The following is a 13,722-nucleotide window of genomic DNA, read 5'->3' on the forward strand; positions in this document are numbered from 1 at the left end:
AGTTAATTAATGCCTGGACAGACAAATTAAGAATTTCCTAATGGCTTTAATATTGATGTTTTGACATAGTTGTTTTGCTTACTTCATTTGGCTTTTTCTGGGGGCAGTCTAAATGTTAATATTTGTAGAGAATTCATAAAATTGGGAGTAATTTACAGTATTGATTTTGGAAAAGCCCTGTTTTAAGCTCAGGTAAACAAAATCCCAATTTTTTATAACAAGCTGAATAGTTGGCATTGTCAGATAAAAGGAAATACAGCAGAGCTTTGGTGACTTAGTGGTAAAGAATTGCACCTCCAGTCCAAAGGCATGCGTTCAAATCCACCAGCTACTCTGAGGGGGGAAAGATGGGCAGTCTCCTCCCATCTGATTTACTACCTCTACAAACCAGCTATGAGTCTTTTCTGACTCAGTGGTACACAACAACAACAACAACAACCATCACAAAAAAGAAAGTACAGCACAGACCTGTGCGATGGAAAAGAATCCATCAGACAAGAAAGTCTCTCCTGGCTGTTGAGTCAGAACCGACCCACAGCTGAACCTTCAGTGAGTTTTCAGAGACTAAATTGCAGAATAGCAGATTGTCTGTCTTTCTTCCGTGTGGAGCATTCTGTGGATTCTAACTACTTGCCTTTGGGTTGACAGTGCAGATCTTACTAAGCCGCCAGAGTAGATTTCATTTCAGAAGATGAGAACAGAGTTTACCCAAAGGCTTCGTGTTCTCCCTGAAGGAACAACTGAATGTTGCTAGGTTGACATGAGCCTGAATTTAGAGGGCCAGCCTCTCTGTAAGTTCTTTATCTGTGTCTTGGGTTTTGAAGAGCTAGGTGAATGGATGTGATCTTGGTTCACAGGCCTGTTACCCTCCAAATGTACCGTGCCCAAGATCTGCCGAGACCCACAGACTCCAGTCCTACAAACCAAACAGCGCGCAAGGCCTGTGACCTACAAAAGCGCAGTCGATCAAGAGGCTGAGTTGGTTGAGGAACTTAAACAGTAAGTCCCACAGGCCATGTTTGAGGAAGAGCCCCAAACCTGCCTACTTTCTGTTGTTGGTTTTCTTTTTGTGGGTGTTTATGACTTTTTAGCTGGCAGGCTCTGGAGGCTGTGTCCCTCCCTGCCTTTAAGTGGACTTAAATCAAAGTGGGAGCCTGAAGATGTCCTGAAGTATAAATTGATAAAAAAACTGATGCAGTTATTGGGGTTGGAAAACATCAAATTTAGACTAAGAAGGCTGTTGAGGGAGGACCCTGTGAAGTTTGTGCAGATAGATCCTACAGCTTTTTAAAAAAAATTTTTAAAAATAATTTTAATGAGCATTTACAGAGATTTTGGATTTCCATTCATTCATTGCTGCACTTCTCTCCCCTTCCAGCCCTCCCACCCCCATCCCCAGTTCGCTCCTCTCCTTCAAAAGTTAAAGAAACACTCCTTTCCTGGTACACAATCCCCCTGCACCCCTCTCACCACCCCAAGTACATTTCACTATGCAACCTTAATTGTGGACTCTTGTGATAACCATAATACCCTATCATGCATCGCTTTTAAATTATTCACTCCCTCATCTGTTTCAGTGCAGTATACACAATTTATCCAGTTTTTCTCAGTCTTACCCCAATCCTGATATCAATCCCATTTTACAACAGTGGCACCATGCAATATTTGTCCTTTTGCGACTGAGATATTTCACTCAGCATAATGTCCTCCAGGCTCACCCATTTTGAATAATATTGCATGAGTTCCTTGTTTTTCAGTGCAGTGTAGTATTCCATTGTGTGAACAAAGCTGCAATAAACATGGGTGTGCATATATCTGCTTGCATGTCAGTTATGGTCTCTTTGGGATATATTCCCAGTAGTGGAATTGCTGGGTCAAATGGTATCTCTATTTGCAACTTTTTGGGAAAGCGCCATACCACCTTCCACAGTGGTTGCACCATTTTACACTCCCACCAGCAGTGCATAAGAAGGGTTCCAGTTTCTCCACAACCTCACTAGCATTTGTTGCTTGCTGTTCTGTTAAATTTTGCTATTCTGACTGGGGTGAGATGATATATCATAGTTGTTTTTTGCTTTTTTGTTTTTGTTCCCCAGTGATTATTATTCCTCTTATTAGTGGAAGAAATAAGAAATTAATAAGATCAGACCTGTAGTTTGTCTCCTGTATTCTCCATTTGTTCCTTTTTGTGCTTTTGAGAAGGCGAATATTATCAATAAAAGAAAAACTCCCCATTTTATCAAGTGGAGGAAGTATTAAGATTCTCTCATTGCTCTTTTTCTGTACACACAAAAATAATGACTGGAGAGAGGAGATTTTGTTGAGCGTGATAGATAATCAAGGCTATTTTTGACACATCAAAAATCTTTACTATTTTTTAATCGATGATTATTATTTTTCTGCCTTTGGTCCACTTTCTTATTTTCATGTTATTGACCTGTGTGTGTGTATATGTGTGTGTGATTGTCTTGTCATTCCCACCTCACAGATACAAATTCAAAGCACAAGAGCTCAATCCTAGGATTCTTGAAGATGGACCTATCCTGCCCAAGAAGCCACCAGTGAAGCCCCCCACTCAGCCGATTGGCTTTGACTTGGAAATTGAGAAGAGAATTCAGGAGCGCGAGTCAAAGAAAAAATCAGAGGAAGAGCACTTTGAATTTCATTCCCGACCTTGTCCTACGAAGATCTTGGAAGACGTTGTGGTAAGGCTCATTGAGCCCTGTGGGCTGGAGCAAGTTCCCTGCTTGTAACCATTCACTCATTCGCAAATGTGTGAGTAGATCTAAGGAGTTATATTAAAGGTGGATTTCATTTTCAGGAAACAGAATATAAACAATATAAAATGATATAGAAGTGTTTGGGGAGAGATGACAATAAAAAGTTATGAGGGAAGTGAGAGGAGAAAAAAGTTTTCTTCCAGGTAGCTGCTTCAGGAAACACATTGTAGAGGAAGCAACATGTGACTGGAGCCTTGACTGGGTGGTGGTGGTAGTAACTGTAGTCACCATTGTCTTCATTATCACCGTAATAACTGCCAGGCACATGGTCAGTTAGCCCATTAATTTTGATAGCGTCACCTTCAGATAGATTAATTAGACCAGTGTTTGGTGAAGCACTGAGGCACATAGAGGTTCAGTAAAATACTAAAGCACAGGAATGGAATCCAAGTGTAGCAGGTGGATGCTCAGAAATGCCACTTCTCTTGCCTGTGGAAACGTTGATGGTTTCATGCCATCAGTTTGTTGGTTAATGGCCAAATGATTGAGTCACTGCACCACCAGTGCCACATCCTGACTTGGGCATGCTCATATTAGGTAACCAAGTGAGTAATGGGTCAAGCTTAAATACAACAGCCTGAGAATCAAAATAGAAAAATGGCATGGCCATTGCACATGCTCTCTTTCATAGGGTTTCATCAATTGATTTTCCCTTTTGCATTATCTTCTTTATAGCAGATCTGGGTAGATGCAAAAAAGAGGGGAAGAAAAATGGGATGATTTTAGAGTTCAGTGAGCCTCAAATTCTAATTTCTTTTTGTTTTATGAAAAGTTCTGAGGCCTGGAAAGCTATCAGATTAGCCCAAGGCTGTGTAGATTGGAGGTAGGGCTGGGCTAGAACAGGGTCCCAGGCTTCTGGCTTTCTCTCCTTCCTACTTTTCACTTGTCTGGACTGGGTCAAGCAAGAGGATGCTGTCCATTTATCTTCCTAGGATGCTGCAGGACAGATTTTTGTTCTCTTGTGGTAACTCTGAAAAGCCCATTTTGTAGGGTTTTACCACTAAGTACTAAGTTTGCTATGTTGGATTTCACGATAGTAATGAAATGTTTGATGATAAGAACTTTTAAAACAGAAGGCATATTCCTTCAGTGGTCTTCTTGGGAAGACCAATGGTTGTGATAATGCACAGAACACTTTAGAAAGGATATTGTCTTTGGACACCATGACAGGCATATCTGGCCTCAATAATGGCTACTAATTTGCTTTTAGGGGATAATGTACAATTATTTGTAACTTAAACTGGTGAACAGTTCAAGGTAATGGTGCTAGAAACAGCTTTGCTTAATTAAAAGTAGAGATCAAGGGCCTGTCTTTGTTGGGTGGTTCAAAAACTGACTTTGAAAGTGACCCAAAGAAAGCTGTTCCAATGTGTTTTGGACAGTTGCAGCGTTTTGGGGATTAAGAAGTCTCTCAAGGTATCTCCTTGGCATCCAAGAAATAAAGTATGCTTCTTACACGTTCATTCATTCTTAGCATTTTGATTAAACAAACATTTACTAAATGTATTCTACTTGCCACGATGTATGTTAGGGTCTGGGGATTGATGGAGTAGAGCATGATCCCTCCCATTGAAGCACCCACAGGCCAACAGAGGAGATGGACATGTAAATGATAAGTGCAGTGAAGTTTTGTGTGCTCTGTGCTAGAACTTGGTGGAGGGGAGAGCTCCTCCCACAGTTGTTCATGGTTATAGAGTGATGTGAGAGGTAAGCCTGCAGCTTGGCAGAGTCTTGGGTTATGAAGGGCCTTCATGTCTGCTGTGCTGTGGTAGGTTGACAAGAGGAGCCATGAAGAATTTTAAGCTAGGAGGTTAAGCGGTCATGTGTTTTAGATTTGGACTGGATGTTAGTGTAATAACATGTACCGTACGTGGTATGCGTCTGTGGGACAGCAGTGAAGAGCTAGAGAGGAAGCAGGATTGAGAGCAGGCGAGGGCAAGAGTGTGGAGGTACTTGGAACCAGTAAGCAGTTACCGAGCAGGATGGGGGGCTGGTTTTGACTTTGGTTTCTTAAAAATCATACTGGTCTGGCCGCCTACTTCATTCTAAATAACCCAGTGAATATCATTTTGTCATTACTGTCATCAGATCTGTGAGTGTACACTCTTTGAGAGTCAGTGCTTATGACATAACTTTATAAATAGTGTTGGTTTTGAATTTTGCGTACAATATGGTGAACATGACTCCATTCAGTAATTTGAATCTTGGCAGTGCATTGATGCAAAAGGAAGACTTCATATTTGTTGCTTAGTTAGAATTATTGTTCTAATACGTGAGTACCTCTTCATATTATTATTGCTTACGTTATGTTGTGTAATACTGAATTGGAACCGACTCGTAGCTGAACCTCCAGCAGGTTTTCAGAGGCAGTAAATCACACGGGAGGCGCTTGATTGCTCGTTTTTCTCCCTTGGAGCAGCTGTGCACCTTTGACGATACTTTGGCATCACAACTCCACTAAAGCCACCAGAGCTCCCTATTCACTTCTCTAGGTCTATCATTTGAGTGACAGCTAAGCCAAGTTCAAAGAATGACCTTGGGTCGTAGTCCTGGGACTGCTCCACCACTCGCCGTCAAATTAGAAAGCTTGGTTATAAAAACACTTTGTTTTAATGAAATTGATCCTCTTGTATATCTTTGTGAGCTACTTTTTCTTGCTTTTTACTCATTTTCTTTTTTCTTAGCATTGCCAATTTTGACTTGACTTTGTGATTTAAGGATAATATTTTTAACATAAATTCTCATTGAGAGTCTATTAGAAAGAATTTAAGAAAACGTGCAGAATCTGTTGTGATTCTACCTGCTTTGAAAATCTTCTTAGATTGTTTTTGAGGGATTGGGGGATAAAAGTAGAGAGAAACACTAAGATATTGATTGGCATTAGTTTGTTTTCTCTAGTGATACAGTTTTCCATTACATTCTCACAGACTATATATTATTCTTTGTCCATTTGAGTTGAACCTTATTTTCATAGCTGGTAAAATTAATTTACATTTTATGAAGGGACTTAACTTACAACACAAGACAAGGCTCCTTGTTCATTTAACCATGTTCCTTTAACCATGTCCATATGCGCATGCACTTGCACATGTCTCCTGAGTGCTAAACATGAATACATTCAGTGGCCACAAGGAATTTATAGTCTAGTTGTTCTGGGTCATCTAACTGCGTTCCTTCCTTCTTCCAGGGAGTTCCTGAGAAGAAGATATATCCGGTTACCGTCCCCAAGTCCCCAGCCTTTGCACTGAAGAACCGGGTTCGCATGTTCAACAGAGAAGAAGAGGTGAGCCCTGGGGAACAGCCTCTCTTTCTCCTTCTGCATTATCAATCTCAGCATTACCCTTTTTAATATTTAATGGAATGCAAAAGCAGCCACTCTGTCTAGAGTTGTCTGTAAGAATAAATACGAATAAGTACTTTTTTGCTTGTCAAGGAGAAAATTAATTGGCATGGATGTGAATCTTCTGACTCTGTCTCTGACTGCGGTATATAGAGATAGCAGGAGGGCTTTGACATTGGAATTGTCCGTGTCTACAGCATTGAATTCAGCCTATCTTTATAACATGGGTAAAATGCTGCTCTGCTGAATCAAAGCACAGTCCTTTGAGATGGAATTGCTGACTTGATGACCGTTCTCCTGGGAATATTTGAGCATAGTTTTCCTATAAACAAGAATATTCTTCTATGTTATTACAATATAACTATCAAGATTAGAAATTTAACTTTGATGCATTACTACTATTTATTCGATCTTCTCTTAGAAACTTAGAAGAGAATTCCCTTAATCTACTAATATGGTATTCCTCAAAAGTTACCTACAGATTGGTGCTTATCCTTAAACTGTTAACTGGTTAACAGCAATGATGAGTATAAAAATGAAGAGTATTATAAACATAACTTGTCTCACAGTAGTTTTGTTTCTTTTGACTCTAGAAATTGAAAGTTGTACTATTTTTCACTTAAATTTTCTAGTAATTTATTGCTTTTATCAAAATACTGGTTTGGGACAAGAGGTAAAGGGATAGGTACAGTGCAGTGGGGATTTGAGTTGAAGTAATAAACGGCCTTGATCAGTAGTAAGTAAGTATATAAACACAGTATATGTGAATATTTATATAAAACAATACTCATGAATAAAACACAGTAAATGTATGTGAATGATTGTCGGAATACTAATTTTTTTTTAAAAAAAATTGATATGCTGTGGGTTGGAATTATTTGGAAAACAAAACCGCTAGTCTTTCACCAGATTGCTTTAAGAAGTGCATGTTGTTGTTGTTATGTGCTGTCGAGTCGCTTGCGACTCATAGCGACCCTGTGTACAACAGCCCTAAACTCTGCTCTGTCCTGTGCCAATCGCACTGTCTCCGACACACGCATCCCAGTTAATCCAGTCACTGAATCAATCCACCTCCTAAAGGGCCTTCCCCTCCTGCTCTGTCCCTCCACCCTACCAAGCATGATGTCCCTCTCCAAGGACCGGTCCCTCCTTAAAACATGTCCAAAGTATGTTAGATGGAGCCTCAGAATCCTTGCCTCCAGGGAGCCACCCTGTTTATGCCTTCCAGGAAGAAGTGCATACTAAGGAATAATAATTAAAAAAAAAAATACAAAAGCTATTGAAAGCTTTGTAAATGGTAAAATGTTGAAAGGGTTTTCCATGAGAAGACGACAAAAAATATTGTTACTGTATTGTTTAATTCTGTCCTGGAAGTTCTAATTAGTGCAGAAGGGTGAAGAAAAAGGCAAGCATAATGATTAGAAAGAAAAACAACAGCAAAATGTTATTTACAGAGTACAGAGTTATTTTCCAGAGTCCCAGCTCCATGCCTCCCTCGCTTCCTGCTTTGTACCCCTCCCTTTCCTATCTCCATTAAACCCCAGGTTGCAGAAGGGACTGTGTAGGTATGCTTCATGGAATCTTAATACGTATTTGTCATTGATCAGCAAGTTTCTTATTACGCTGCCCATTTAGATTTAAATACCCAGAGTTAGGGTAATTTTATAGCAGATCTTAAGCAAAAGCCTTTTTATAGTTTGATCTGAAACTAAAATACACGGTAATCTTATGTTACCAGCTTGAACTCAAAGCATTCACTTAGTCCTATTCTGGGTTTGGCGCTCATTCCCTCCCTGTCACATGCTTTAGTGGCGACTGGAGGCCAGATCAAACAAGAGGCAAAGGTAGATGTTGGTTTTGGTACTTTTCTCGTGTTTTCCTTGCACAGTGTTTGAGCTCATTTGCTTTTACAGGCTTCCTATCAAAAATGTTAGATCCTTTAAGAGTCATTGGGTCGTAGTTTTTGTGTTGGCTTCATTGTTCCAGCCCCTGTGAGATAGTAGGTGAGTCCCGTATAACCTGTGACAGAAAGGGAGGCTTTTCTTAGACCCCTAACGAGATAGGGAACTTTCTTTAATTAGCCACCTGCCTCTTTGACTCCACGTTCTGAGGTGGCAGGAAGTCACAAGGAGGCTTGTTTCTGAACGACAGTTTTTCTTTCAGGAAGAAGAGGAGCAAGTAGTGATAAAAGCTCAACCTATGCCACATTATGGGGTTCCATTTAAACCCCAGATCCCAGAGGCGAGAGCTATCGAAGTGTGCCCTTTCTCTTTCGATTCTCGGGACAAAGAACGTCAGCTCCAAAAGGAGAAGAAAATCAAAGAACTGCAGAAGGGAGAGGTTGGTGATTGCATTTCTGTGGGTAGCATATACTGCTCTTGGAGCCTTTAAAGATAACCAGTGTGACACTCTGTAGTTATAAATCACTAGCTGCTTTTCCACTAAGAACCCTCTGAAGTAGAAATAATGCCAGTCAGTAGCTGATGTGACACAAGGACACTGAGTAACTTGCCTAAAATCATTCTGCCATTGGTTGGTATATTTGGGAAGAAAACCAAGAATTTCTCTATTCCTCTTGGTTTCTTGGCTTTTTCTTGCTGCTATGAAAACTGACTGGCTTTTTCTATCCACCGCCACACACACACACACACACACACACACGAGCCATGCTGTTTTCTGACTATAGAAGCCTTACTTTTTATCTTACCTTTTCTTTTTACTCAGGTGCCCAAGTTCAAGGCCCTTCCTCTGCCCCATTTCGACACCATCAACCTGCCAGAGAAGAAGGTGAAAACGGCAACGCAGGTTGAGCCTTTCTCCTTAGAGACTGACAGAAGAGGAGCTGTGAAGATGCAGACCTGGAAACACCAGGTGAGGCTGTGGGGAGTTGCCAGCATGCTCATGCACGGCTCATTGAAGCAGGCAGACGGCTGTGTCGGAAATGTATCCAGGACCTAATAGGATCAAGTCACAGACTCTCCTTCTGAATCAGAGCTCTGCACACTTTCTCTGTAAAGGGCCAACTGCCTAATAAAGATCTTGATTTTATAGGTTACTTGTATGACCTCCATCGTATTGGGGAGTGTGCATGTTTGTTTTCAGCCCTTCGAAAATGTAAAGAATTATTCTTACCCCAGGGGTCTTAAAAAAACAGAGGGAACCACAAACCAGATGCAGATGCAGTAGTTATATTTAGAGGCTTAGATTTTTCTGGAGCTAGGGGAGAGAATACTTTATAGATAATTTAGTGTAATTACTAATGAATCACGTTACAGGACATTAACTCCTGGTGGTTTTGGAATTTAAGAGGGGTCTTGAATGTACATGAATTCTTTTTATTCTTTGTTGTCACTGGGTCAGATGTGTCAGTCTGGCCATGAAGTGTGGATGGCAGGTTTTAACTGGGCTTTCTCTGAAAGTGTCTGTCATTATTAATGAAGTAGTTGAGAAGCATTAGGACTTGCTCACAGAGGTGGGTGGTAGTCATGGAAAGCTGAGTGGGTGCCTAAACTGAGACTTCCTTCTCTTACAGCTGGAGGAAGAACTGAAACAGCAGAAGGAAGCCGCTTGCTTCAAGGCTCGTCCAAACACTGTCATCTCACATGAGCCCTTTGTTCCCAAGAAAGAAAAGAAGACAGTTGCCGGTAGTGTTATTTGTGGTGTCATCTGTAAACGTGGAGTGTTGGGAAGGGTTGTCTCCTTTCTCAGGGGAACGCCTGTGACACAGTTGTGCTATTAGCCACAAGCATTTGACTTCAGGGACCTTTTCTTCCCATGTTGAGTTGTAAAATGTCCTAGAGCCAAAAATCACATAACAAGAGCCTTGGGAGAGGTCACTGGTGTCCAGCAACAGTTGTGGGTTTCCCTGCTCTGGACTAGCAAGTGAATGAGAGAAGAGCCAGGGGTACCTTTGGAGTTAGCACTGAAATAATAAACCATAGTACTTACCAAATAGTTTGTTCTTAAGCACTGAGTGGAGTGTCAGAAAATTAGAATTCCCAGAATTGCTTGAGAATAGTTTCTCTTTTGAACAAATGACTTGTGTGGGCCTTGCCTTTCCCCCCTGGTTATACTAGATGATTTTCAAGACTTTTTCCAACTCCTTGTATGTGGTTTGCATACCCCACCCACCCCCACCCCACCCCCCGCCCCGTTGTTTTCTCCAAGGGGCTTTTCTTGGGAGCTCAGTCTCTCTGTTGCGGGCATGTCTGCAGCACTTGCTTGATCTCTGGGGGCAAAGTCTATGTACCTTGTGCTTGTGCACCAATATTCTTTTTATTCTGTACTCAGAAGCCCTTGCTGGTTCTCTAGCTCAGGAACCTTTTCAACTGGCCACGGAGAAGCGAGCCCAGGAGCGGCAGGAGCTGGAAAAGAAAATGGCTGAGGTCGAAGCCCAGAAAGCCCAGTACTTGGAGGAGATGCGGCAGCAGGAGGAAGAGCAAAGGAAGGAGGAGCTGGCACAGTTTCGGAAAGAGCTGGTAACTGCAGTGCATGCGGGCGGACTGCACCACACTGCCTCACCTTTTGTCTTACTGGTACCAGAAAGGAGCTGAGGTGAACTACAAAGATACATCAGGGGCAGCAAGAAAAAGGAGAAGCACATAGAGCAACAGATGAGCTGTGAACACTACAGATGCAGATAACTGTGATCTGTATGTCATCTAAGTAGGGGCTGTAGTTTTAGCCTTTTTGCAAGTTAATGATTACCAAACTCACAATGTTGATGAGATGTGAAAGAGCCCAGTTGTTCACACAATGGGTTTATCCTTGACACTGAATTAAGGCAGAGTTTTTCATAAGACTGATATCATATGGCGACCTCTGGTGGCCTATTGGCAAGAAGTTGCACTGCAATCCCAGAGCTGTGCAGTTTGAATCCACCAGATGCTCTGCTGAAGGAGGGACAATCGCCTCCTGTACCAGTCAGATCTGACGGAACACATGCAAAAGAATAATAAAAAAATTAAAAAAAAAAAATTTTAAAAAGACTGATAACATATGGTAATCTTCCTTTCTCTTATTATTTTTTTTCTAGGCTTTAGAAGGATTCTTTTTTTTTTTAAACAGAACAAAAAATTCCATTTAAATTATCATTTACATACATCATTTACCCAGTTAAAATGTACAATTATTGGGGTTTTGGTATGTTCATAGATAAGTACATCTATCACCGCAGTCCGTCACAACTTGGGAACATTTTTATCACTCAAAAGCAACCACCTCCCCTTAGGCTGTTACCTTCCATCTATTTTCTGTTTCCATCTAAGTGTTAAAATTAGAAAAGAAGACAGGAGAGACTGGATTTTTGGTTTTGTGGGTGTTTTCATTCTCGGTCCAAATGCCTTGGTGTTCTAATATATGAGGAACCCTGGTGGTGGAACAATTCAGTACTTGGCTGCTAACCTGGGTGTCAGAGGTTTGAACCCAACAGCTGTTTCCCTGGAGATGTGGCTGGCCTCCATGAAAATTACAGCCTCAGGAAAAACATGTACAAGAAAAAAGAAAAACATGTATTCGAATTTTATAAATAAACTAGTATAATTAAAAAAAAGAAAATCAACATCCTGACTTAAATGAATTAAGGACGGTATACATTCTGGTATTTAATTTTGATTAAACTCCTTTACATACAAAAGAAAAAAAATTATAGCCTCAGAAACGCTTTGGGGCCATTCCCTTTGGTCCTTTAGAGTTTTTGTGAATCAGAATCAACTCTGGCAACCGGTGTAGTGTTTATGGTCTACCTAATACTAGCATATTGATTTAGACATTATTAGAAAAGAAATCATAATTCACCTTAGGGACCTTTTAGTTAGGAATTATCAGTGAGGAAAAAGATGCTTTTAGGTGAGGATGGTACAGAATTACTGTTGTGCTTCTTTCCAAAGGCGCCAGTAAACAGCTCTTGGCAGGAGTGACTTAGCCCATAGGAATTAATTAACTCTTCAGGGGGTTGACTTCTTGTCAAAATCCAGGCTACTGTTTGCTGATTGACAGTGCAAATCCCTCACCACTGATAAAAGACCAGGATTTTCTCTGGCCTTGAATTCTTTTCATTTTTTATTCCATACTGGGTACGTCCCTCATGTGTTTGGCCCCAGCATAGAATTTCAGGCATTCTCAATGCAGGTTCAGAGTGACATCTCACAATGCACCTTAGTGACTGTCAGTATCTCTCTCTAGGGTATCACGGGATTCAGGCTGAGTGTAGAACTATCTGCAGGGACGCAAGAGATCACCTCCTGGCAGCTCTACCTGATTATTGGTTTTGCTTTTGGTGAATATTAGAGAGATTCAGAGCCAATTGTCTGCTACAATTGAGTTATTGTTGTTAGGTGCTGTCAAGTTAACTACAGCTAATGAACTATAATCAGGGATTCTGAGCTCTGCCCTCTCCTGAGCCAACCTCACTGTCTCTTTCATACCTAGTCCATTGCACACTCGCATTGTCGATCCGTTTCATCCAGGGTTTTCTTCTCCTGTGCTGACCCTCTACCCTTCCAGGCCTTCTCCAAGGAGTGCTCCCTCCTGGCAGCATGCCCAAAGTAGAGCTCCATTAATGCCCTAGTGCTTAGCAGTCAGATTGGAGATAGAGGCTTGGCATTCCTTAGTGAAATCTGCGGGACCCACAAGACAAAGGCTTGAAACCTATTTGAGGGCCAAATTTGAGAGTGTGTGTTCTATTATAGTGTTGCTTTTTTCCTTTTTAAAATCAGTGGCTAGGACTTAGAAAAGTACTTCATCTCTATCTCTGTCCTTTTTTTTCTATCCTTTTATAAAGAAAATGTTAAAAACTGGATGTGCAGCTCTTTAAGATCCTCACTAGTAACTTTTCCCTTCCTCTGCAGGTACACAAAGCAAACCCAATACGTAAGTACCAGCCTGTGGAGGTCAAGTCAAGCGACCAGCCCCTGACTGTGCCTGTGTCTCCCAAGTTCTCCACACGATTCCACTGCTGAACTTGACTGTAAGCTGCACACACCGCTGGGACCAGGAGCTCCTCTGACTGCCATTCCACGAGCCTTCATTCTTTGTCGCTGGGGCTTGGGAACGAGCTTAGATCTCCAGACTTTTCTGACCTGCTCGTGTCTGACAGTGCACAGCTGTCTAGATCAGACTGTGTTAGCATTTTTTGAGCCACCAGCTGACTGCTAATAGGTATCTTACCACTCTGACTAGAATTTAAAGTCATAGTGTAATTAATCTCTCCACTGTCCCTCCCTTCTTTTTTTATCTATTATATTGTGAAAATAAAGGTAGCTAAGTACTGAGATTGGGTTTAAGTGAATTGAGCATTCAGGAGCCTTTTGCTAGAAAGAAGGAACCCTGAGGATAGAGAGTTTACACGCTGAACTGGTAGCCAAGAGGTCAACGATTGGAATCCACCAGCCACCCCTTGGGGGAAGATGGGTGATCTCCTTCTTTTCTGACTCACAGCCTCAGAAACCCAAAGGAGAGTCAATAGCAGGGGTTTAGGTCTGGATTGGGGTCTCCAGGGCAGGGAGGGCAGCTTTGAATTCAAAGGGATTCAAGACTGATCATGAAAAAAGAAGTCACCAGATAGATGACTTTGCACATAAGATAGTTATTGGGTTCCACACA

General features: G+C 41.4%; 1 protein-coding gene across 1 annotated transcript in view; it reads left to right on the top strand.

The window, feature by feature from the left end:
- The window catches only part of TPX2 (TPX2, microtubule-associated), a 36,925-nt gene extending 23,846 nt beyond the window's left edge, over nt 1-13,079 (top strand). Inside the window, exons 8-15 of the mRNA XM_006881421.1 lie at nt 858-999; nt 2,489-2,705; nt 5,968-6,063; nt 8,284-8,460; nt 8,845-8,991; nt 9,653-9,764; nt 10,411-10,598; nt 12,969-13,079. Of these exons, the coding sequence (XP_006881483.1) occupies nt 858-999; nt 2,489-2,705; nt 5,968-6,063; nt 8,284-8,460; nt 8,845-8,991; nt 9,653-9,764; nt 10,411-10,598; nt 12,969-13,079 (1,190 nt within the window). The remainder of the gene's footprint in view (nt 1-857; nt 1,000-2,488; nt 2,706-5,967; nt 6,064-8,283; nt 8,461-8,844; nt 8,992-9,652; nt 9,765-10,410; nt 10,599-12,968) is intronic.
- Nucleotides 13,080-13,722: the final 643 nt, after the last annotated feature.

Source organism: Elephantulus edwardii, unplaced genomic scaffold, assembly GCF_000299155.1.
Source record: "Elephantulus edwardii isolate Elephantulus edwardi_28Jun2011 unplaced genomic scaffold, EleEdw1.0 scaffold00015, whole genome shotgun sequence".
Taxonomy (NCBI): Eukaryota; Metazoa; Chordata; class Mammalia; order Macroscelidea; family Macroscelididae; genus Elephantulus; species Elephantulus edwardii.